The sequence below is a fragment of the Danio rerio genome, chromosome 21 (genome assembly GCF_049306965.1).
Source record: "Danio rerio strain Tuebingen ecotype United States chromosome 21, GRCz12tu, whole genome shotgun sequence".
NCBI lineage: Eukaryota > Metazoa > Chordata > Actinopteri > Cypriniformes > Danionidae > Danio > Danio rerio.
This window is the reverse complement of record NC_133196.1, coordinates 15,186,030-15,209,966: the sequence shown is the minus strand read 5'-3', so window position 1 is coordinate 15,209,966 and position 23,937 is coordinate 15,186,030. Positions and strand designations below refer to the sequence as shown.

The 23,937-nt window shown below is 33.9% G+C and overlaps 2 protein-coding genes across 4 annotated transcripts in view; one reads left to right on the top strand and one right to left on the bottom strand.

Moving 5' to 3' along the window:
• The window catches only part of niban2a (niban apoptosis regulator 2a), a 57,281-nt gene extending 47,277 nt beyond the window's left edge, over nt 1–10,004 (top strand). Inside the window, exons 9-14 of the mRNA NM_001080586.1 lie at nt 440–627; nt 2,850–3,005; nt 5,204–5,317; nt 5,404–5,511; nt 7,244–7,355; nt 7,444–10,004. Coding sequence (NP_001074055.1) covers nt 440–627; nt 2,850–3,005; nt 5,204–5,317; nt 5,404–5,511; nt 7,244–7,355; nt 7,444–8,312 — 1,547 coding nt within the window. The 3' untranslated portion in view covers nt 8,313–10,004. The remainder of the gene's footprint in view (nt 1–439; nt 628–2,849; nt 3,006–5,203; nt 5,318–5,403; nt 5,512–7,243; nt 7,356–7,443) is intronic.
• A 2,507-nt stretch (nt 10,005–12,511) lies between these two features.
• On the bottom strand, nt 12,512–23,652 carry slc31a2 (solute carrier family 31 member 2). Of its 3 annotated transcripts, none has more exons than XM_009295248.5 (4): nt 23,447–23,652; nt 21,088–21,154; nt 14,772–15,048; nt 12,512–13,440 (listed from the first exon to the last, which is right to left on the bottom strand). In XM_009295248.5, the coding sequence occupies exons 2-4, from the start codon at nt 21,152–21,154 to the stop codon at nt 13,275–13,277; spliced, it is 510 nt and encodes a 169-aa protein (XP_009293523.1). In that variant the 5' UTR covers nt 23,447–23,652; the 3' UTR covers nt 12,512–13,274. The 3 variants fall into 3 exon arrangements, with proteins under 3 accessions (XP_009293523.1, NP_001185678.1, XP_009293522.1); NM_001198749.1 differs by having other exon boundaries at nt 23,461–23,644; XM_009295247.5 differs by lacking the exon at nt 23,447–23,652 and adding an exon at nt 21,380–21,540.
• Between the last annotated feature and the right edge of the window lie 285 nt (nt 23,653–23,937).

Below are 23,937 nucleotides of genomic sequence, written 5' to 3'. Positions count from 1 at the left end.
TTAATAAACCCGAAACACACGTGGTTTTTGTCATGCGGTGAGCTCGGCCAATCGTGTAAAATCAGTGCCATCATCGCAGCACCTGCTCTTTAGATGCTGCAGCGGCTGAATACTTTGATACCACATGTGACAGTCACGTGGCGTCTAGCGTCTAGCATTTTAAGACCGATTTCGATCAGTCTGCGCAGCGCTGCATGAAGTCAAACACAACTAATGTGCACCCCTAGCGTTCCCCTAACCCCGACCCTCAGTGATATCACTGGTAGAAGAGCTAGGAGGAGCTGGAGCTCAGCTCTGCCCATGTGGCTCTGCAGTGAGTAACACTTGAATCAAAAGGTTACAGTGGGCCAACTTTAACCCAAAGGCGCTACTTTGGACATCTCTGGTTTTACCATAAAGGAAGTCCTGTTCTAACATTTGTCCAATCCTCTGCTTGAAGCTTTGGTGTTGCCCCGCATTGAACAGTTTGTGAGGAGCAAGATTCAGCCCTACATCCACTCCATCCTGGAGGCCCTCATGGAGCCCACGAGCAGAGGATTTGCTGAAGTGAGGGACATCCTCTTCCGAGAGCTGGTGGAGGTCAGCAAGAACACAATGAACGACAGCAGCAAAGACAAACTGGGAGAGGTAAAAAAAACAACAACACAGGACATCATATAGAATATACCTCCTAAACAGATTTTTTTACTACCTTAAAAGATTAGTTCATCCAAAAATAAAAAACTTTTGTTATTACTCGCATTTATGTTGTTTTAGTTTCCATGAGATCTTTGTTTATCTTCTGGGGCCGGTTTTTCAAATGGTTTAATCCGGATAAAATTGATCCGGATTTAGTAATCCTGTTTTTGCGATCCGTGATCACGTAATCCAGCTCACTTTTTGAGCCAGTTTTTCAAAGCAACATTGGATTGGATCAATCTGATCCGGATAGGAACTTTTCAGGATCACTAAATCTGGATTACCAGTGCTCAGTGTAAATGGATAGATAGGCCTATGTAAAGAGCAACAAGTAGAATAGCCAGTGTGGGGTCAATATATCTTTATTTTTATTTGAAATGAAAACACACACATTAAAAAAAAAAAAAAAAAACTAAAAACAATAAAACCCCCACCCCATCCTCTTCCAGCAGTCCGCTCATCTGAGACCTCAACACAAACACTGTACATTGAGGTATTTATAATAAGTTTTTAAATATAGATGTAAATAAAAAAAAGACTTAATGTCAAAAACTCCACAATAAGTTCAAACTTCCTCATCTGATGTGGAGAGAGCAGCTTGTCTGAGCAAAGCCTTTAGGGGGCGAATCTCAAGTCAGGCCTTGGTTTGCTGCAGTGTGGTCAGAGTCGGTTGTTCCTCTGCCAGATGAAGCTGTGCTTCTGCCCAGTCTCTTTTTGCAATTGTTAAATGTGATTTCAAAAATCAGTGATTGCCATTCCTTGCTTTTTTTGTTGTTGTTATTCTGTAATCATTGTATGCATCACTAATAAATATTCTAAAAATAAAAATATTTTCCATTGTGATGAATATATATATATATATATATATATCAATTAGAGACAGAATAAAATGTATTGTTTTTGGTCAATTTTGACAGCTGTTTGAGGGATTATTTTATGAGGCCAAGCAATTTCTACTTTGCTATAGGCCTATACTGAAAGGCTGAATACGTTAAAGCCAATAATCACTATAGCCTGACAGATGAACAAATATAATTAAAACCTTATGAATAAACAGTATATCTCGTAAGATACTGCATGATCCAAAAATAGTGTTATTTAATACATTTTTAAAGTTTCCATTACATTTTGGGCAAGAAATCCACACTAAATCCACCCTTCTGATGGGATCAGTTTAATCCAGGTTTTTTGGATCAATGTGATCCAAATCCTACAAAAAAGGTCTGAAAAACCCAAAGTAAAGGTTCAATCCGGATCAAAACCAAGATTAGATTACGTGATCTAATCCAATTATGTAATCCGTTTTTTTCTTTTGAAAAACCCATTTTCAAGATTTGATCCAATCCCTTATCCAAAATCCTAGTGGATTACATTTAAAAAAACGAGCCCTGGATATAAGTGTAGACTTTTTTTATTAAATCCAACAGCTAACCCTCCATTGACCGCAGTGTGCAGAAACCCAACCAAAAACATTATCAGAACATTTTCATAAGAGCTAATGCAGCTATTGAAAACTAATAGGCTTCATTCCATTTGATTTTGTTTTTAGCCACACAAAAAAACCAGCTTGTTATGCTGCTTTATGTTGCAAACTAGTATTTTCATATATTTATATAAGCACGCTTCTTTGTGGACCAAGTACTTTGAACTGGAAGTATTAAAACAATGGCAGAGATCACACTGCAGAATAAGTTCAATAGGCAAACAAAAGCATATTTACTTGTTTTTTTTTTTTTTGCAAGTGTTTGACTGCAAACAAAAGCACATTAAAGCTTTGAGCAGTAATTCAAACCCGCTGCCATCTGTTTGTACATATAAGATGAGAAATAATTAACTGCCCTTGAAGTTTTCATAAAAATGAGACCGCATATGGATACCTTCACACCCCACAATGAATGAAGGCAAACTGTAAAAGTGATACGTCAAATTCTGTAGGGAACACTGGAAGGCTTTGTGTTGGATGTAATGGCATTTGCAGTTTATCTGTGTATTATAAAATATAAAACAGGATTGTTACTGATGATTCTAAAAGTGACTAACGTAAACGCCTCAATCGTAATATTGTCTTATTCAGAATGAGGTAAAACATGTCCATGTAAATGCAGCCAATGTTAACATATTCAGCTACAATGAATGCTTAATTCATTAACCCCTCTCCACACTCGTTCTAGTATATGGACAAGATTTCAATGCTGGCCTTCCATCCGGTGAAGATGCAGAGTTGCTATGAGAAGATGGAGACGTTGAACCTGGAAGGCCTCCAGCAGAGATGTGACGTCTCCAGCCCTTCAGTGTTCATCCAGAGAGCTCAGATCCTCATGAGACAGGTCTCTGCTCAAACCCACACTCTCATTTTTTCATATCAATCTGAATGACTAAAACATTTTTGCAGTACTTGAAACTTCTGCTTAAAATTTGATTTGATATGTCATTTCATAGCCTTTAATCATTTTCTGGTTCTGAACAACAACAACAACAAAAAAGTGTTCATACATTAAGCATTATGCTAAAGAATATTAAAAATAAATAAATAAATCTGAGCTGCAGTTTGTTGTTGATGAGCGCCACCCTGTGGTGATGCATGTTTTTGCAGGTGTACTGGCAGTTGAGCTCTTTGACATCACAGCAGTAACAATAATGTGTAATAATATGTGCTAAAAATATTACTTTTTTTCAGAGCAAAAAATAATGACGATGATAGTTTCAATATAAAAATAGTTTCTGAATATCAAAAAAATCTTATCAGGCGAATTAAGAAATTATTTGATTAATTCTTGAATGACTCCATTTAAATATAAATTTGTATTCATATATGAAATATATATTTAAAAATATAATATATGATAATAAAATAATAATAACAATAATAAAATATTTATTAAATATATAATTAAATTGTAACAACTAGTGATTTAAATGTTTATACTTTTCCATTGTGCTTCAAACCACTAGGATTTATCCATAGATATATATACACTAGATATTGCATAGGGACCCGAAGCATATGTCAATAGCGCCGCCACATTTGTACAGTGCTCCCAGGATAAATGTCATTCAACCGCACTAGTCAAGACTAAAGCCAATGTGAAGATGCTGAACTTTAGCGCTGTGTGCGCGTGTAATAATGAGCAAACAAAGAAAACAAAGCATAAAGGGAAATGGTTTCTTAGGTGAGATTTCAGTTTTTACATTTTTGTATGTTATAAACTTTTATGCTAACGATTATTAATGATAATACAATCTCTTATTGCACTGACCATAAGGCAAAGTAGCACCAACTCACACTCAATACAAGGCTTAATTATGCTAGTTTTGTTGAAGAAAATTTAGCAATGTGAATGAAATGACAAGACGCTGCGGTGCTAGAAACTTGTATTATTGTCAGCTAAGTGAACGAGTCATTTATAATGGGGATTCATTCACAAACGAATCACTTTCTCTGTCAGAATGAGAAGTTAAGGCAGGAGAGGGGGAGTGTTTCACCTAACAGGTAGGGAGGATAATACAATTCCATGCACACAAACACGCTCTTTGTCTGCAATACCCGTGTGCTCATTTATTCATCAATGTAGAAAAGTGAGGATTTAAAAAAAATATTTGCATACGGACCATCGGTAAAACACCCAATCATAGTTGTGTGTGAGTGCATGCGTGCGTGCGTGTGTGCGTGCGTGCGTGTGTGTGTGTATATATATATATATATATATGGCTTTGGATGGGCAGTCCTCCAGTGTACCTTGGTCCCCACATGTATTTCAAAGCAGGTCTACCCTGTACTAAACGAAAGCTCTATTGACACATTCATTCCGATAAACAACAATAGCGTAGGCGACATCTAATGTAAAAATCTATGGGATTTTTCTATTTGTCGGCAAGAAATTTGAATGATTTCAAGTGTGACATTTTTTATGATATGTTATACAAAATAAATCATTTGATTTCATTTTTTATATGATTGATTTTACACCGTCTTATATTAGAACACTACTTTACCCATATCTGATGTTTTAAAATAATAGTATCACTGTCTTTGTTAATCTCTCACTCACTTTCATTCAGTCTGTCAATGATTCACTGACTGATTCATTGTTACTCGCTCATTGAAGAGTTCATTTATTGATTCATTCACTCTCTCACTGATTTATTAACTTACTTATTCATTTGTTCATTCATTTATTCACTCACTCGAGATCGATTTTTGGTACATATATCTGGGTAATTTATGCAAACAGATTTTTAACTACTCTTATATTTTGGTATACACACTGTAAAAAGTGCAGGCTTCCACACAATTCATTCATGTTGTCCCAACGCAAATCGCTTAAGTTAACCTGTTTTAACACATTCAAGTTGATTGAACATTCAAATAATTAGGTTGTCCCCAAAAATTGCAAGAATATATTTTTTTTTATCTCAGGGTAATCTAAATTTTCGGCATACATTTACACACAGGCTTCTGGAATTTACATATAAAGCACATCTGTTGATGATAGTCTGTCTAAAGCTCCTCTGTTTGTGAATACAGCAAATGGACGACGCCGTGTACACGTTTGAGCAGCTGCTTCATCAGAGTCTAGATGGCCACAGCAGAGAGGATCTGTGCAAGAACATCCAGCGCTGCCAGGACAGAGTGCTCAAAGTCAGTCTGACACACACAGCTCCTGGATCACTGCTTTATTTTGACCCTGTTCTTCACCTTTAATTGCGTTTGTTCTTGACCTGCAGAAATATGACTATGACAGCAGCACGGTGAGGAAGAAGTTCTTCAGGGAGGCTTTGCTTCAGATCATCATACCGTACATGCTGAAACAGCTCTCTCCGTCCTGTTCACCGGTTTGTACATGGAATGAACCTGTTTTTTAGTGATTTAGTTTTTATACATATATATATATATATATATATATATATATTTTTTTTTTTTTTTTTTTTTTTTTTTTAATGCCATGCCACACATCACTTTTTTCTGCAGGGTCTTAAAGTCTTCAATTAAAAAAAAAAAAAAACTAAATTTTAGACCCAAAAAGGTCCTATATTCAGTGAAATTTTGAGTCGTAGGTCTTAAATCAATAAAACAGGTCTTAATTTTCCTCTGTCTATGTAGTTTCCCAGTCGGGCTGACCAATCATCAATAATTCATCTCAATAAAACCAATATGGTGTAATTAACGTATTTACAATAACATCTGTTTAAACGTTCTCCTTGTATTTTAGACAAACTGTATAAATTTAGTTTATCATAGTTTTTTTAACTAGTAAATATTTTAACTAGATTTAGCTTGTTTTGACATTTAAAATATCTGGTTAAGAAAACACTAAATTAAAATGGTTTCGATGAGGCATGTTAAAATCTTTTTCATTGGCCCAACCATGCCATTTAGTCCTGTATAAGTCTGCATTTGCTTTATAATGGTCTTAAAAGTCTTAAATTTGACTTGGTGAAACCTCCAGAACCCCTGCCCAGGTTAAAAAAAATTTAAATAAAAAAATTTAAATTTATATATTTTTTAGTAGTTGCATTGGTGATAAATATAATTATTATTTTTTTAAATCTGGTTACAAAAAGCTACTAGCATTAGCAAAAAATATATATAAAAAAAAAAGATAATAATGAGTTTCTACTTCTATAATAATAGTTTTTTTTTTTTTAACCCAATTGTGTTTAGAATAATTATTATTATTTTTGTTTGGAAATTATTTAATATTAATTGCATCTTATTTTCTTTTGCCTTGTCATATTTTGTAAATAACCATTAGTATTTTTAACGTCATGTTGTTATAATTGTTGTTTTTTAATAGTTATTATTACTTTTAACAAGTATTTAATTAGTTTGTTAATATTTTATTTTTAGTCCTGTTTTGAATAATAGTAGTATTTATGATAGTACAACAGAATTTTTTTATGTTTCAGTAAATATGTGTTAGTTGGTTGCTGAGCTTTGTTTGATCACACTCTCCATGCCAGATAAGTAAAATCTAGCCCCAGATGCCAGATCCTGTCAGAAAATGTCTGTGTCTCTGGGTATCCAGACAACAAGCCAGCAGAGCCGTCTAACATCCAAACCTGTTGAACAGTATTCAAAGTGAATTAACAATCTCCTATTGATATAGGAGTTGACTGAGAAAGTCAAAGAGGAGCAGAAGCAGAAGACAAAGTAATGATGCTAAAGAAATAGCAGAGTTAATTGAATAATCTTATGATTTAGTGCAGGATAAATCCAACACGTGCTATTATACCATAATCAACAGCAATGGAAAATTACTGATCAAATCATTAAGTAATAATCAATAAAATGATATAATGCTAATTATATAAATGACTAATGATCCTAGGATTAAAAAAAATAATTAAATGTAAAATAAATGAATATAAACAAATGAAAATAAAACACAACACAAAAAAATGGTTGCTTTCTTGAAGCAACACAAACATAAGTTTGATACAAGGATTCTCAGATCCTTAGATTGTTCAGCTTCTATAGGTAACTGTCTAAAAATATTTATTATAAAGCACTAAAAATGAAGGCGGTGCATTTAACATGACTTTTTAAAAAATCTTTTACACCTAGGATCTGCCCAAGTTCAAGGAGCTCATTTTTGAAGACTTCTCTAGATTCATCCTAGTAGAAAACATCTTTGAGGAGGTGATTCTACAGTCCGTCACCAAAGACATCATGATGGGTGAGCGTCTACAGCCCCTAATAAGACATTTCTGAACCTTAAAGTGTTTCAATGCATTCTTCAATCATTCCGTCCTCCCATTTTGCAGCCGTGAAAGAAGCTGCAGTCCAGCGCAGACACAACCTGTACAGAGACAGCATGGTCCTGACCAACAGTGACCCCAACTTGCACCTGCTGGGAGACGAAACAATCGACTGGGGAGGACAGTTTGGAGGAGTCAAAGGCGAGAAAAAGGGAGAAGCTACCAACAGGAAACGCAAACAAATAGTCTCAATGATAAATATCGACGGGATGCCTTTGCCCTACGAGTCCTGCCAGGAGGTGCCAGGAATAGAAGGCATCCCAGAAGAAAACGAAGGACTGGATGTAGTAGCAGAAACCCCCCTGAAAGTAGTCGAGAAGAAAACAGGCTCTCCAGACAAAGTCAATGAGATCCGACACCTCATAAACCCTGTGCTGGAAGTGGTCGAACCTGCTGAAAAACATGGCTTGCCATTAACCAATGGGGTGTTGGCTTTGGAAGAGAGCGATGAAGTGAAAGGCATCACTGTTGTGACAGAAACAATACCTCTAAAAATGGCGGATGAAGACTCGGAATTAAGAAAAGAGACTCTAGAAGAGCAGCAAAGTGTGTCCGCCATCGAGAGCGCCATTCAGCAGATCGAGATCGCCATCCAGGAAGACCCCGCCATCGACTCTGATGGAGAATTCGCACAAATGTCGACTGACTCCAGCCCTCGTCACCATGATGACAGCGGATTTCAGTCTCCAGCCAATGAGAATGTAGAAGAAGTAGAGTCTCAGCCAATCACAGATGACAAGGAGGTGGACGCAGAGCAGGTGGTGTTAACTTTGGTGGAAACTCCCAGCTCTGATTTAGACACTCGTCGTGATGATGATGATGCTTTGGGAAAGAAACCAGAAGTCGAAATTACAGGTGAAAGATGTTTGCTCTGAGTAAGGCTTGAATGAAAGCCAGACCTCTTTTTTTTCTTTGTTTATGGTTGATATTTCAGCCAAGTTGGCCTTAATTTTAGTTTTTATGTTTTATTTTTTCTTTAATTTAGATATTGAGAAATGTGTATCGTTAAGAAGTGTGTGTGTGTGTGTGTGTGCGTGCGTGCGTGCGTGCGTGCGTGCGTGCGTGCGTGCGTGCGTGCGTGCGTGCGTGCGTGCGTGCGTGCATAAATATATAGAAATATTCTCCATATATAGATTTCTATCACCTTGTGTGCCTTATATTTGTTTGATTTTATGTTACTCATGACTCCCACACTAATGACTATTATGTGGCAGAGGTTTCATAAACTGACTGGGACAGTTCCAGCAGTCATTACTCGGACTGTGGTTTGATCGTAAACCAATACGCTTCACCTCTTTACATCAGCGAGGAGGTTAGTATTAATGCAAATCTGGTAAAACTCTTATTAACAGTGAAGTGGCTGCGTTCGATGATCTCAACTACAGTCATATCTTGTTTTTTTTTAAGTTTCCGTTAATGGTGGACTTTATTCAAACACTAATTCATGTATTTATGCTGCATATTTAAGCACTTATACAAGAACTCTGCAAATGCGTTCAAATAAATTAGAGCTTTCTTTTTAATGCGTGTAGTTTTTACTTTGTGCTTGATGATGAATATTTGAAGTGACCTTTATCTTAATAGTGTCTCTGTGTTTAGGCATTTTACAGGAATGTTCACCCATGAATGAGAGATAATAGGAATATTTCTTCACCCACAGGCCATCTAAGATTAAATGAAAAAGTTAAAGACCATTTTAGAGTCAAAAACTCACATACAAAACAAACACTGATGATACACTGGGGAAAAGATCAACATCATTTGCTAAATGATTACCTTTAATACAGACTCTACAAACAGTCTTCAGTTCTGTTGTAAATAATGTTCACTGTCTTGCATTGAGCAATCGTTTCTCTTCATAAGACTCATTAGGAGTCACAGGCATTCATTTTGTTCTGCCTGTATTTGTATATTTGACTCTGAAAGTGCTGGTAGCTGTTAAGTTGCACTTTATGAATCATTTCATGAACTATTATTAATCAACACAATTAATACACAATTAATAATCGTCTTTAATTCTTATTAAAGAAATAAAATGGTCTAAGAGTCATTAAATTAACATTTTAATTTAAATAACGTGTGTTTATTGCTCACAGACACACTCGTATTGTACATTAATCCTCTTTCCAATTTCCGCAACACCCATAAAATGGTGAAGAATCTGAAGTTGTTAGAATTTATGCCAGCGGATTGAAGTAGGAAAACAGTGAGGAGTTCTACTTCTGATATAATATTATTGCACTCATTTACCTAGTGAAAGCGCAAAAATGGTCCGGTGCAGTTGCTGAAATGCATTTATGTGAGAGAATTTAGTTGCTCTGGAATGTGGATGTGGGATAGTGTTTTTTAAATAGAATGAGGATAAAATGGTTACTTATTCATTACTGGATGTATTTATGTTTGAATGTTTTCTGCTCGTTTATCTAAAAGCAACATCATTTAGCTTCTCACAAATATGTCATCGGTTATCTTTATTTATTTTAAGAGTTTGTTCATTATGATATTTTCTATGGCTTCTGTTGCATTTGTAAGGAAGCAATGGATGAATAAATGACTTTTTGAAATGACGTGCATGTTGTGTAAATTCATTCAAGATGTTTCCATATAATACTACATTTCTGTATTTGTCTTCTGGAGAAAAATTACAATTCTTTTAGTTTGGCTGGAATAAAAGTTGCCAAAGACCTTAAACATATCATTAAAAAAAATTGTTTAGTGTATATATATATATTTATTTATTTTATTTTACTTTTATTTTTTTGTTTAATTATTCATTTTGCATTGAGAGGATTAGGTTGAAATAATATTCATGCAGTAATTTATTATAAAACTTTTTCACTATTAAACACAATGGGATTTCTAAAATGATTATTATTTTATTTATTATTATACTTTTAATTGGTACAGTATTTCTAACTGGAATAGAGACTCTCCCATTTAAATAAAATTTTGAGGAAGCAGATTATCTCCATCTGGTTGAAAACAAAAAAGAAAAGAAAAAGCAGTGTAATGTCAGTGTAAAACACTACAGTAGATGCCTGTATAGCTCTCTATAGAACATACAGAGATTTATTTCGACATAAGCATTTTTTAAGTCATAGGTGGGTGCGTGTGTCAGTTTATTTCAGCCTTTGTTTTAGAGGCTCACAATTTCACTACTGTGAGCTTTTCTTTTGGAGTTTAGATATTGTCAAAACTGTGTATTACACACAGTGGTTCATAGGTGTGCATGTTTGTGTGCATCTCTGTGTTTGTGGGTGTGTTGATATACCACTTTTTTTGTTGAAGAGATCCACCCCTCCACTGCTGTATACTTCTTTTTCTCTCTCTTTCTCAACATTCTGGCTAATTTGTAGATTGTACACACAATTTCCCATTCATTTCCTATGGTCGGTCACTTTTGACTGAATAGGTACTAGTGTGACTTTCTTTTTTTTTCCGAATGGCTAAAGCACAAACTTGTCTATTTATACCTTTAAATGTGCAGTATGTTAGATTGACACCCAGTGGTTGAACTTGGTATTGCATTCCTGGATCAAAACAAACACAAGCGCAGGTTGCCAGATTCAGGAGGAGGAGCGAGTCTCACTGTCAAGCCTAAAGGGTGATTTAGGGCGTACTCGCACTATGCTATCCGAACCGTGCCCAGGCCCGTTTCCTGGATCGTTTGAGAAGTGTGCGCGCTGAATCTGGCTCAGACACGGTTCACTTGGCAGGCCCTGGCCCGGTTGGAAGAGGTGGGCCTGAGCGCGTTTCACTTGGGCTTTGGCATGGTACGCTTGTGTGTGAGTGCAAAAGCCCGAAACTGAAAGTGAGACGTGACTTTTAAGGGATTGTTTTATATGGATTTATTAATCATTCTTACTGTTCAGTGAACGCAAACTGACAAAGTTTATTAAAGACGCAGACCCCTCATGGCCCGTCAAGGGAGACGGAAGGGGGGACAAGCATGCTTTGGCCTAGTTCGAGGCAATTAGTGTTCAATAGCAACGACACCTGAGAGAAGGTTTATTTTCCATATTAAAACGAGTTTTTGCCATTACCAACAACTGGAGTTGATCTATTCAAACGGCTTCAATTTTTTGTTAGAGCTGAACAACAGAAATCTGAATGCCATTTTACTGACATTTATTGCCATACTACTGAAAGCAGCAGCAGATAGTTCACCTCAGATTTCGAAAATAAAATAAACCGTTTAAAATTGAACTTGAGGACTGTGACTCAAAACCAACACATAGTGATTCAGCATCTACATTTAATAATGTTAAAGAGGTTTAATATGTATAGAATAGATTATAAACCTTACCTCATCACTGCAAATCTCGTCACATAGTGTGTTGTTAGGACACGGGTTTACAATGTAACCTGCTCACCTAATGTTTACAATCCTAATATTTATATTATTTGCTTATTAATAACCTCAAGTGTAACTCTGAATCTGCGTCTCATTTCAGAGTCTGCTACAGTCCACGGGAGGTCACATTTAGGTCACGGATGCATGCTTTGAGAGTCTTCCTGACTGAATGAAATATGTGGTTTTCCAACAAGGTAACCCGCAGTGCTGAAATTTAATTTACTAAACTGGCATTGGGTGGGTTAAAAGAACCAAAACAAAGAGAGCGTTCCAGCAAGAAAAAACACATCGTCAATGCAGAATATCTGACTTCAGCATTATTTTCCAGATAAACAAGAATGTTCTCTTGGCATGTTTCTTAAATATCTGCAAACATATTATGGTATTTTTATGCTTTAGAAAAGTCTAACTTACATACAGCACCTTTAATTAGTATGTAAAGCTGAATGCTACTATATTTTTGATCAAAATTAGTTATTGAAATTACTCATTTTAAAAATGCTGAAAAAAAATCTTCACGTAAATGGCACTTGAGAAATATTAAAAAAAATAAATAAATAAAATTTCACAGGAGGGCTAATAATTTTGTCTACAATGTCTAAATACTGGAACTGGAACTAAGTTCACAGAAAAAATAGGAAGTACATGACAGCTTTGGCTGAAATCTAAAATCTGTACAGTGCAACTCATCTCCTCTATACAAAGAAAAAGACAAAAGAATTTAGACCAGATCATTTAATTTGATAAAACCATTTTAAAATGATGACCACTTGCAGTAGAGACCAAACCAACAAAAAACACCTGTGTGTGTGCGTGCGTGCGTGCGTGTGTGTGTGTGTGTGATTTTTATGACTAGCACATTTAAATGCTTGTGGTGAGAATTGCAGGTCTCCAGTTTCTTCTCTCGGTCAGTCAATTAGTTTCAGTGTCTCTGTGTTCCTGCTGAACATTAACTAAGGCCACATGATTTGCATTTCTCTTCTAAACCAATGCTTTTGTTCCACATTCGGCAGTCATTTCCAGCATGACAAGCGTACGCCTGCTGTTAAGTCATGTAAGAAGTTTACTGCGACACTAATATCAAACGTGATGCAATGCAATTTCCCAAAATAACAGCCAGCAGCTAAACATTCATTTGAGTATCTGAAAAGTTAGCTTGTTACTTATATCACAAAATCTAAAACTGTTTTTACGTGTTCAATGTGACCTCAAATTTAAAATCACGTTCAACACCAATCTTAATGTAAGATAATGTGTTCACAATGAGCTTTCAAATACATTTAAAGTCTTTTCAACCAATTGTACAACTGGTTATTGTCAGATTTCAAATAATAAGAGCATCATCTTTAAAAACAACGTTTAGATGTCGTATCTCAATATCATGAGCTCACAAACCTGGCATGGCAAAAATCTAAAACCTTTCTTGTTGCTCTTGAGTCCTCAGTGTTTGGAGATTAACATTTTCCGGCTGTTTTAATTCTTCTCAAGTGTGATTCAGGAGAGGAAAAGCCACAAAGTATCCCAAGACGGAGCCCGTGATGACGCCCAGGAAGATCCAGATGTTGTAGGACATGACGCAGAGCATCAGCATGTAGCCCAGGGTGACCTGGACGATGTGGATTGCGGTCTGGAGGCAGTGCAGGATCCACCTGAACACACAAACGTGGAGCTCTGTTAGCTGTCAATGCTGGAGGTGTGAATCAACTCTAAGGCCACTGTATTAGGTACTGCTGTTAAACTGCTTGTTATTTGAATATCTGATCAGCCAATCACATGATTGTTAACTAATTTAGGAATTTGGGAAGGTCAAACTGAGCATCAGAATAAAGAAAATGTGATTTAACTGACATTCAAAGTGGGATTTTTGTTAATGACATGACGGGGTATTTTAGACACTGCTGATCTACATTACTGGGATTTTCAGGCACGACCATCACACAACAAAAAAGATTTAAATTTCCCCCCCAAAAAAGTACATTAGGATTTTCTTGCAGATTTGAGTTTTCATCCGGAAGTGCTGCTATTATTAATATTAAATATTATTATTATTATTATTATGCAATTTTCAGCAGTTTTAAAGTCAGTATTGAGAGAAACAGCAAAAAATAAAATTACAACTCCCAAAAAAATGTAAAAATGTAGCCAAAGAAATGTGAGAAATTATAAAAGTCAGAATTTAGTTAATTCAGTTTATTACTTTGCATTCTGGCAAAAGTCAATATTTATGTTGTGTAATTTATTTGTAATATTATTTTTAATAATTAAAAAAAATATTATTTAGAATTTATATATATATATATATATATATATATATATATATATATATATATATATATATATATATATATATATATATATATATATAAATATATATTACTATTATTTTTTATTAACTTTTTATTAATTTCTTAATTTTTTATAAAAAATAATTGTGTATATATATATATATATATATATATATATATATATATATATATATATATATATATATATATATATATCATTTATATATGAATTTGGCAATTAAAGAGTTAAAATCCTGTCATCTTGTAAACAATTTAGTAGTTTTGATCAGGACTGAAGTTGATTAACAGATTTATACAAAAAAAAAAGGAAAAAAAATATTAATCTGATGCATTTTTACAGCAGTTTCATTTAGTGGATGTTTTCATCTCGAACATAATAAAAGGGTAGTAAAATTGCCCAGAGTGTATTTTAAAAAAAAAATCAAAACATTTTCTCAAAATATGTGTTAAAATAAAATTTACCACCAAAAATCATTCTTCTAGCTGAAACACAGAAAAAGTTGTGGCCAAATTAAGACTCAAAATTACTCCAGAGTGGATGAAAACCTCCCCAACAGAACATAAGGGTTAAATATGTTAAAATTACTTTTTTTTTTTTTTTGATACGCCTGATCAAAACATTTCTTGGAAAGCCGATGCTCATTTGTGTGTTCTGAATGCCCTGTAAGCATCACCTCCTCCTCTTAGCAGCTGTACTGGAGTCAGCAGCGTTGTCTGTGTTCTCAGTGGGAGTTAATGAGACCTCAGAAGGGCTGTTGGCCAGAGAACTGCTTCCCTCCTGACACTTGATGACAGTGGCAAAACAGGACTGCTTATTTTGAGAGAATGACATTGCAGTGGAGGGACTTGTGTTGGGGGACGACTTCTGTTTCCCAACGGTGATTTTCCACACTTTCAGAAGCTCGTACACCACTGTGAGTAGCAGAACTACAAACACTGACAGCACCATCCCTATAGAAAGAAAAACAACAGCTATCAGTCTTTCATACGTTCAATTAAAAGTGCAAAATCTGGTGGGAAAGTGTTGGCTTTAAACTGCTCAAGCAAAAATGTTTAAGTGTAAATATTGGCCATCAGGTTTATACAGGTAAACTTACTTTAATAGTGGTTAAACTGTAGTAAATCACATAGATTATTTATTTATATACATATATATATATATATATATATATATATATATATATATATATATATATATACATGCATACATACATGCATACATACATGCATGCATACATACATACATACATACATACATACATACATACATACACACATACACACTCACACACACACACACACATATATATGAATGTGTATAAAGAGAGAGAGAGAGAGAGAGTTTTGAGAAGTCAGCTTTATCAGTTTTTCTGGCTATTTGATGGTAAAACCAGATAAAATTTACAACATTTTTTAATATGACTTTTCTATAATAATGATTAAAAAATAACAATAAAAAGACAAATATTTCTAAATGTACTCAAAGACTGAATTAAGTTATCTAATAAATCATTTGAACATTTGTATTCATCTAAATGTTTTGCTGTTTTTCACAACAAGCAGTTCAACTTTTTCCCCACACTAATAATAAATTATGAAGGACAGTTTCACAAAGATAAATCCAATATATTTAAATTATAATAATTCTAGTAATAATCAGGGAACTTTTTGCACAACGTCTGAAATAGTTGCCAGCTTAGTTACTAGGTAACATCAGTGCGTAATATCTTAGCGTCTGCTGCAGCCAGGGAATGGTAGCAAACTTCCTGTATTATGACAGAATGAGAGTATAGTTCTTGGTCATATCGACCTAGATAATAGCAAGTTTTGTTCTGTTAGTCTTAGTACACAATGTAACTAAAGAAGAGTCAAAATTTAAATAGGAAAATTATCAAAACGTATTTTGAGCCAGATGCTCATGGTCTAATCCGATTTATTGATTTGTACTAAGCTAAGCTAAAGATGCTCCTGCCAGACCGGGAGAATGGCTGAATAGATTAAAAAAATCTAGGTGACTTGAGCCTATTTCCAAAACAATTGTGTTGTCCTTTAACACATGAAAAATGACTCTTGTCTGTATTTTCTACAAAAAATGAAAAATAAATAAAAACTGAATGTACTGACCCGATATTCTGATTTGAAGCTAAAGGTGACAATGACACTTTTATGTGAGCCATAACACCTGACAGACTCCCGGAATCTGCAAACGTTTGATTTCTACCCCAGATCGTTAACCACTCCACCAGTCAAAGTACGCTGTAAATTATTACAATATATTGTGTGCCTGATGTTTAAGCGATGTCACTCAAGCAAGACTGCTGCTGTATTGTGATTTGGTTGTGGGCATGAAGCCAAGGTATTCACACAGCAACATGCTCATTTGAATAAAAAGTGTCATATAAAATAATGATGCATTTGTATGGAACAAAATCAATGCCTAAAGTCTTGAATTAAAAAGCTTGTTGAATATCACAAACTGAAAAAAATAATACACCGTATTAACAAGTTCTTGCATTTTAATGACTTGAATTCCAGGGTTTGTATTTTTAGGTCCTGAAATTTAACATATCTGTTTATTTAAGCTTTGAATATTTCAACGAAAAATATTTCAAACACGTTTTCATACTTAAAAATTCAATAATTCATATTCAATTTTCAGATTTCACTTACAAAATATTCAATACCCTTTAAAAATACGATGTATAATATTCAAATGGTAATTTTCAGTTCATTTTATTTCAGTTCAAATATTCGCTTCCATAAATTCAGTGGATCAAATTCGACTGTTAAAATTCAACATTACATCCGGGAACTGCAGGAAAAGCAATAGATTGCAGATTGAAGATCGCCAGCTGCTCTAGCTTTCACCAGCAGGTGGAGATGGAATAATGTAAGATTTTTAACCCAGTAAACAGGCAAGAAAAAGGCTATTAAAGGCACAAAAGTAGCATTTAATATTAATATCAATGCTTTGGACATTATAAATGATAAAAAGTATGAGTAAAATGAGTAAATGAGGTTTTAGTCATCTATATTTGCCCTTATGTAACGGAAGCCAGCTGGTGATCGCGTAAATCTCAGTTCTCGGATCCAGTGACAGACGTTGTTCTGCAATCTTATCGGAGCTTGTCTCCCATGCCAGCTCGCTCCCTGCTCGGACCGGTGCAGTTACTTGCACATAAACCGTCTTTTGATGAATATGATGTTACACATTTTCTATCTTTATTGACTCTTTCTTCCATAGACGCGAAGTATTATATTGAAAGAATATAAACGTAAGAGAAACAGGAGAGGAAATATTATAATAATACAAAATAGATAAACATTGACAGGGCTAAGAACAATTACGAACAAAGATATTCAAAAGCAGAGAGATTTTATGAGAATGTCACACAAAACAGTTTACTTAGAACTGTTAAACAGTGTTCAGGTATGATTTAAGGTTGGTTATGGATGGGGCGTCTGATTTAAAATAATTTAACAAAACGTGCGAATGCATTAAAGGAGCGTCTTCAGTTATTATTTAAACGCAGCTATGTCAGGATTGGGATAGGTTATATAATTCCATTATTTAAATTATGATTGTTAATATTTTATGACATGTATTTGGGCTATTGCGCTTAAATAAGTCATCCTTCTAAATTAATATTTCTATTTATCCTTTTTATCACTCTGCCTGTCTTTCTCTTCTTTTTTTTCTAATTATTGGGGTTCTGCCACGGTTAAACGTTTGCAAAATGTCTTAGTTTGTCCAGAATATTGCTTTTCCTCTAAAATAGAGACGAAGCAGAAGGAAAATGAATGAATTGATGAATGAATGAAATGATTGACGTTTTTTTTGCATGTGTGGTGTGGCTTGCACACGACAAAGTCGAACGAGTGGCCGCGAGCTCCGGTGGCGGGTCAGAGCGCCGCATATCATACTTAAGAGATGCTGGATGGCTGCCAATATATGATAGGAATTCTTACGAAGTTTCAGGTGATATCTGGGCTTGTGCATAATAATGTAAAATAAAAGTGAAAGTCATGACATTTGGCTAATCATAGGAATAGCCTACATAAGTGTTTCGATTATTATCATGACATGTCATGCTTGGGATTATATGAATAACACCTTGCTGTTTACCATTTCCGAAAGTGGAGCTGACGTCGGCGCGAAATTGCTTGTATAATTGTAAAAAGAGTGATGAATATTAATGGATTTCTTATATCTGTCATTTCTGATAATATAATTGATTTAACTAGTGTGAGAGTATCCAACACTCATTTAGCAAAAATGCATCCAGAATCCTAAACCAATAACTTTGTCAAGCAAAAATTATGATTTTATAGGCTACTGATTTTTTTTAAAACAAGAAAAAAGAAACTTAGCTACCCTAGCAATTGTTTATTTAAATATGATCATCTCAAAATATAAAATAAAAACATAATTGTTTGACTTTGTGAAATCATAAAACAGACTTGCCGAAAAGAGTTATTAGAATAAATGAGCAAATACATTCTCTCCAGTAGATGGCGATTACAGCTCAGTAATGATTCCATAATGATGAACAGAGCTGCTTTGCAGGAACCCCTCAACCACGCATGTCAAACCACGCATTCTGAACATTAATCTTATGAAACTAGCTGAAGTGACAACTATATTAAATTTAAACCAGTTTAAATAAGTTTATATGTTTAATAACTGCAAAAAAGATCAACATTGCTAATCATAAAATACAAACGGTTGCTGAAAAGTTATAAATATTGGTTTTCTCATTTAATACTGAAAACAAATTAAAGTCAGTTATAACTGCCTATTATCAAACCACAGGCGACTCATTTTATTACTTATAATTGGCTGCGACATTGCATTTGCGTTAATACATTTTTCTCGCCTATAGGCTACATAACAATAAAACAATATTCTGGACAAACTAAGACATTTTGCAAACGTTTAACCGTGGCAGAACCCCAATAATTAGAAAAAAAAGAAGAGAAAGACAGGCAGAGTGATAAAAAGGATAAATAGAAATATTAATTTAGAAGGATGACTTATTTAAGCGCAATAGCCCAAATACATGTCATAAAATATTAATATTAACAATCATAATTTAAATAATGGAATTATATAACCTATCCCAATCCTGACATAGCTGCGTTTAAATAATAACTGAAGACGCTCCTTTAATGCATTCGCACGTTTTGTTAAATTATTTTAAATCAGACGCCCCATCCATAACCAACCTTAAATCATACCTGAACACTGTTTAACAGTTCTAAGTAAACTGTTTTGTGTGACATTCTCATAAAATCTCTCTGCTTTTGAATATCTTTGTTCGTAATTGTTCTTAGCCCTGTCAATGTTTATCTATTTTGTATTATTATAATATTTCCTCTCCTGTTTCTCTTACGTTTATATTCTTTCAATATAATACTTCGCGTCTATGGAAGAAAGAGTCAATAAAGATAGAAAATGTGTAACATCATATTCATCAAAAGACGGTTTATGTGCAAGTAACTGCACCGGTCCGAGCAGGGAGCGAGCTGGCATGGGAGACAAGCTCCGATAAGATTGCAGAACAACGTCTGTCACTGGATCCGAGAACTGAGATTTACGCGATCACCAGCTGGCTTCCGTTACATAAGGGCAAATATAGATGACTAAAACCTCATTTACTCATTTTACTCATACTTTTTATCATTTATAATGTCCAAAGCATTGATATTAATATTAAATGCTACTTTTGTGCCTTTAATAGCCTTTTTCTTGCCTGTTTACTGGGTTAAAAATCTTACATTATTCCATCTCCACCTGCTGGTGAAAGCTAGAGCAGCTGGCGATCTTCAATCTGCAATCTATTGCTTTTCCTGCAGTTCCCGGATGTAATGTTGAATTTTAACAGTCGAATTTGATCCACTGAATTTATGGAAGCGAATATTTGAACTGAAATAAAATGAACTGAAAATTACCATTTGAATATTATACATCGTATTTTTAAAGGGTATTGAATATTTTGTAAGTGAAATCTGAAAATTGAATATGAATTATTGAATTTTTAAGTATGAAAACGTGTTTGAAATATTTTTCGTTGAAATATTCAAAGCTTAAATAAACAGATATGTTAAATTTCAGGACCTAAAAATACAAACCCTGGAATTCAAGTCATTAAAATGCAAGAACTTGTTAATACGGTGTATTATTTTTTTCAGTTTGTGATATTCAACAAGCTTTTTAATTCAAGACTTTTGGCATTGATTTTGTTCCATACATTTGCATCCATTTTGCAGCTTGAATTGTTGTTGTTTTTTTTTTTGTTAAATAAATCTTACAAAATTGAAATCAGCATGAGATTAAAAATTAATACAGTTCCAATAATATAAAATGTATTTCATGAAATAAATATAGAAGCATGTTTTTGGCAGCTAACTAAATGAATTTGGTCACACTTTAAGGTTTATGTTAAGAGTTATTTATTTACTAACATGAAACAATACTCATATTTATTAATCATCGTTTCACATAAAAAAAAATGCTTTAAAATCCTAATTCTTGCTTGCTAGTTAATGCACAGTTAACACACTAACAGTGAACAACATTATTACATTTAACTAACATCACCAAAGATGAATAAATACTGTAAAATATATTGTTCATTGACTGTTCATATCAGTAAATGCATTAACTAATACAACCTGTAAAGTTTTAACAATAAATGTAAGTAATTAGTTGAATAATTAATGATTGCAAAACTAAAGAAATAAAGACTAAAATAAAAAATTAAAACATAAAAATATTGAACCTTATATGAAATAATACAAATATAATACAAATAATATAATGTGAAAATAACAGATGCCTTTACTTACTGTACCTTAAATATGAAATCACGTGTACAAGAAAACAAGTTAAACAACTTTTGGTTTTGAGCATGCAGGAAAAAAAATAAAGCAAGACTGTTTGGTTTGGTCATTTTGTGTATGTATAACCATGTTGGGTCTTGTTTGTACCTGCAGGTCCATGCACGTTCCAGAAATTAAACAACAGCGTGACATTACTGGAACCTTCAAAGTACATCTGAAAAAGACACAACACAAGCATCACATAATAAGCAGGCTTGTAAATATTGACGTGTTTCCATTTAAGACCCGGCTTTGTTTCAACCAATCCCAAGGGAAGAGCCTGTAAACAGACATTAATAACGCTCCTATTACCTCGTCAAAACAGCTCATTTGATTTAACCCTGCTAGTCCATGACAATCTAATATTAATCCAAACTACAAAGAATTCAGTGCTACCCACATGCATATCCTTGCTTTTTTCTATTCAATCGATTTGCTTAAATGATCTTGGAGACTGGATTGGTGGCTGATACAGCTCTTCCAGTCCTCCATGCAGGTGTGGAAGAGGAAGCATGAACTCGTGACGCATCATGAGTTGCATGAAACAGCACCTTGAAGACTGACGCAAAAAAAAAAAAAAAAAAAAAAGCTTGTAATAGCAAGTGTGCAAAAGGAAACAAGGAGGTCCCTGTTGTGCTCAGGACGAACATTCCAGGTCCTGCTGTAATCAAGAGTGCATCTGATGTCCTGTCTTCACAAGCAAAATTTGAGAATTCCGTACAGAGATGTGGTATTATGTTATTAACTAAATCCAGAATATGAATATGGGTTTGACTTGAAATAAAATACATTTTTACTGACATTATTTGCATTTAAATACAAAGAATTAGTGCTGGGCAAAGATTAAATGTGATTAATCACATCCAAATTAAAGTCTGCTTATATATTGTATATATCTAATACACTCTCAAACAGATAAACAAAACTACACAAAAGATATTTAATTTATAATTTGTATTACATATTTTATATCTACATATAAATAAACATTTTCTCAAATATATGCATGCAGGTGTGTATTTATTTTTACATAATAAATATAGACAGTATGCACACACGCATGTATATTGTCAAAACAAACTTGCATTTTTGATGCGATTCATTTTATTTCAGTATATAAATAGTCAGGTTTTGTTTATTTTCTTTTTCATTTTCTTTTTTTTTTCCATTTTATTGGTTAAAATATTTTAATGATTCAAAAAGCATGTATAATTGACTGAAGTCATGAATTATGTTTAACCAAAAATCATTTTACAATCTCTGAAAAGTTTAATTAATTTCAATAATATTCATTATTATTTTGTTTTATAATGTTGATTAACAGTCAATATGCTAAATACGCACTTAATTTAATTCCAATCTAACACCTGCAAACTAAACACATTTTACTAAATAAAATTGAACTAGAACAGTTAACTGACAAATGTTATTAGAATTAATTCTCTTTTTTTTGCCATATGTTGCTGCCATATGGTAGGAAAAATTTCTTATGTTTATTTAGTTTAAAAGCAAAATCATTTAAACTATTACTTGTGTTAAGCCCCAGGGAAAATTTAAATTACTTCACTTATTTCTATATTATGTTCGTTTTTCCCCGCTCCATATTAAATCTCAAGCATTTAATAACTGGACTGAGAACTCGCATTGTGTATTGTCTAGCACAGCATATCTTCTGTTCTCTAGACAGATTGCCATTTGCCAAACAGAGACAAGTGTCTTTTGATACATGTGTCGTATCAAGGACTTCACAGTGTTATCTCACAGCAGCTCTGTGAGCTTCTGCATGAATATTCAATACGTCTATTATTTGCTTTGTGAAATGCTGTGGCTTTGTAAACTTTAGAATATAAACAGGTCAAGAGAGTTATCCTAATAGTACAAGAGTAATTCTGTCGTGTTCAAATCCTGAAACTGCACAAGGCTGTCATTCTTTGCAAAGATGTACTAACTATTAATATAAAATAACTATGTCCTTAGTGTAAGAACCAACAACAGATTCAACTTTTATTTTTTAACCAACTAACACTGCTTTGTCTGTTTGTTTGTTTTTAACAGATACATTTATGCAAGTGGCAGAATAAAATGTAAGGACACTCATTATTTTAAAGTCCAAAGTAAAACTAACTCTAATTTACATTGGTAAAATCAATAAAAATACTGTTTTGTTTGGTTTACACACTCTAAACACGCTTGGTTATTTTAACCAATTTTGGCTTAAGTATTTAAATAGAATTTGTAGCCCAAATTGAACCAAGCTGTTGAGTATGTCCATATGTTACCCAAATTTGTATGAAATAACCCAGCATTTTCATTTACGTAAATGGCAGCATAAAATGCACAAACAATACAGCTGATACCTAAACACGTCATTTAAACGCCCGCACATTTTAATAAACTCCAGTGTGAAAAACTGACAATAATTTACAGGCGAACGTTCAATAATTAGCATAAATCTCAATGTACATACCGAGTTCTACTTACATTCATGATGAACTCGCTTCTTAAAAGTCCTCAAAAGACGAGTTCGAGGGAATTTAACACAGACGAAACGTCCCTTATGACAAACATGCAACTTTCATTAGCAACTGCCCATCAGCAAACATTTTATCTGTCATTATACAGTAGCTCAACAGCTGACAGGCGCTCTGCCCGAAACAAAACGAGTGCCGTGCCGTTACAACATCACGAGGTTTTATTTATATGTGACGCGGAGGACTCTGGGAAGTGCAGTCCTGTCGCTGCCTTGCGGAAATGGTCGGTTATTTATTTTTTTCTATTTATTTTTAATAAGGTAAATAATATGGGGCAAAAAATGTGTGTGTGTGAGAGAGAAATATTACGTTTTGGTTTGCTGATTAAAATTTACGTTAATAATAAACTATTTTGCCAATAGAAATTATTAAAATTACTATATATTCTATATTATTATTATGGGGGTTGCTTTTGGACGGGGGTCAT

Excerpts from the sequence above, each read along its gene's own strand:
- slc31a2 (NM_001198749.1), bottom strand. Across the intron at positions 15,049-21,087 it reads GAACGTGCATGGACCTGCAG|GGATGGTGCTGTCAGTGTTT; the intron begins GTACAAACAAGA and ends TTCTTTCTATAG. Across the intron at positions 13,441-14,771 it reads ACAGCTGCTAAGAGGAGGAG|GTGGATCCTGCACTGCCTCC; the intron begins GTGATGCTTACA and ends TTGTGTGTTCAG.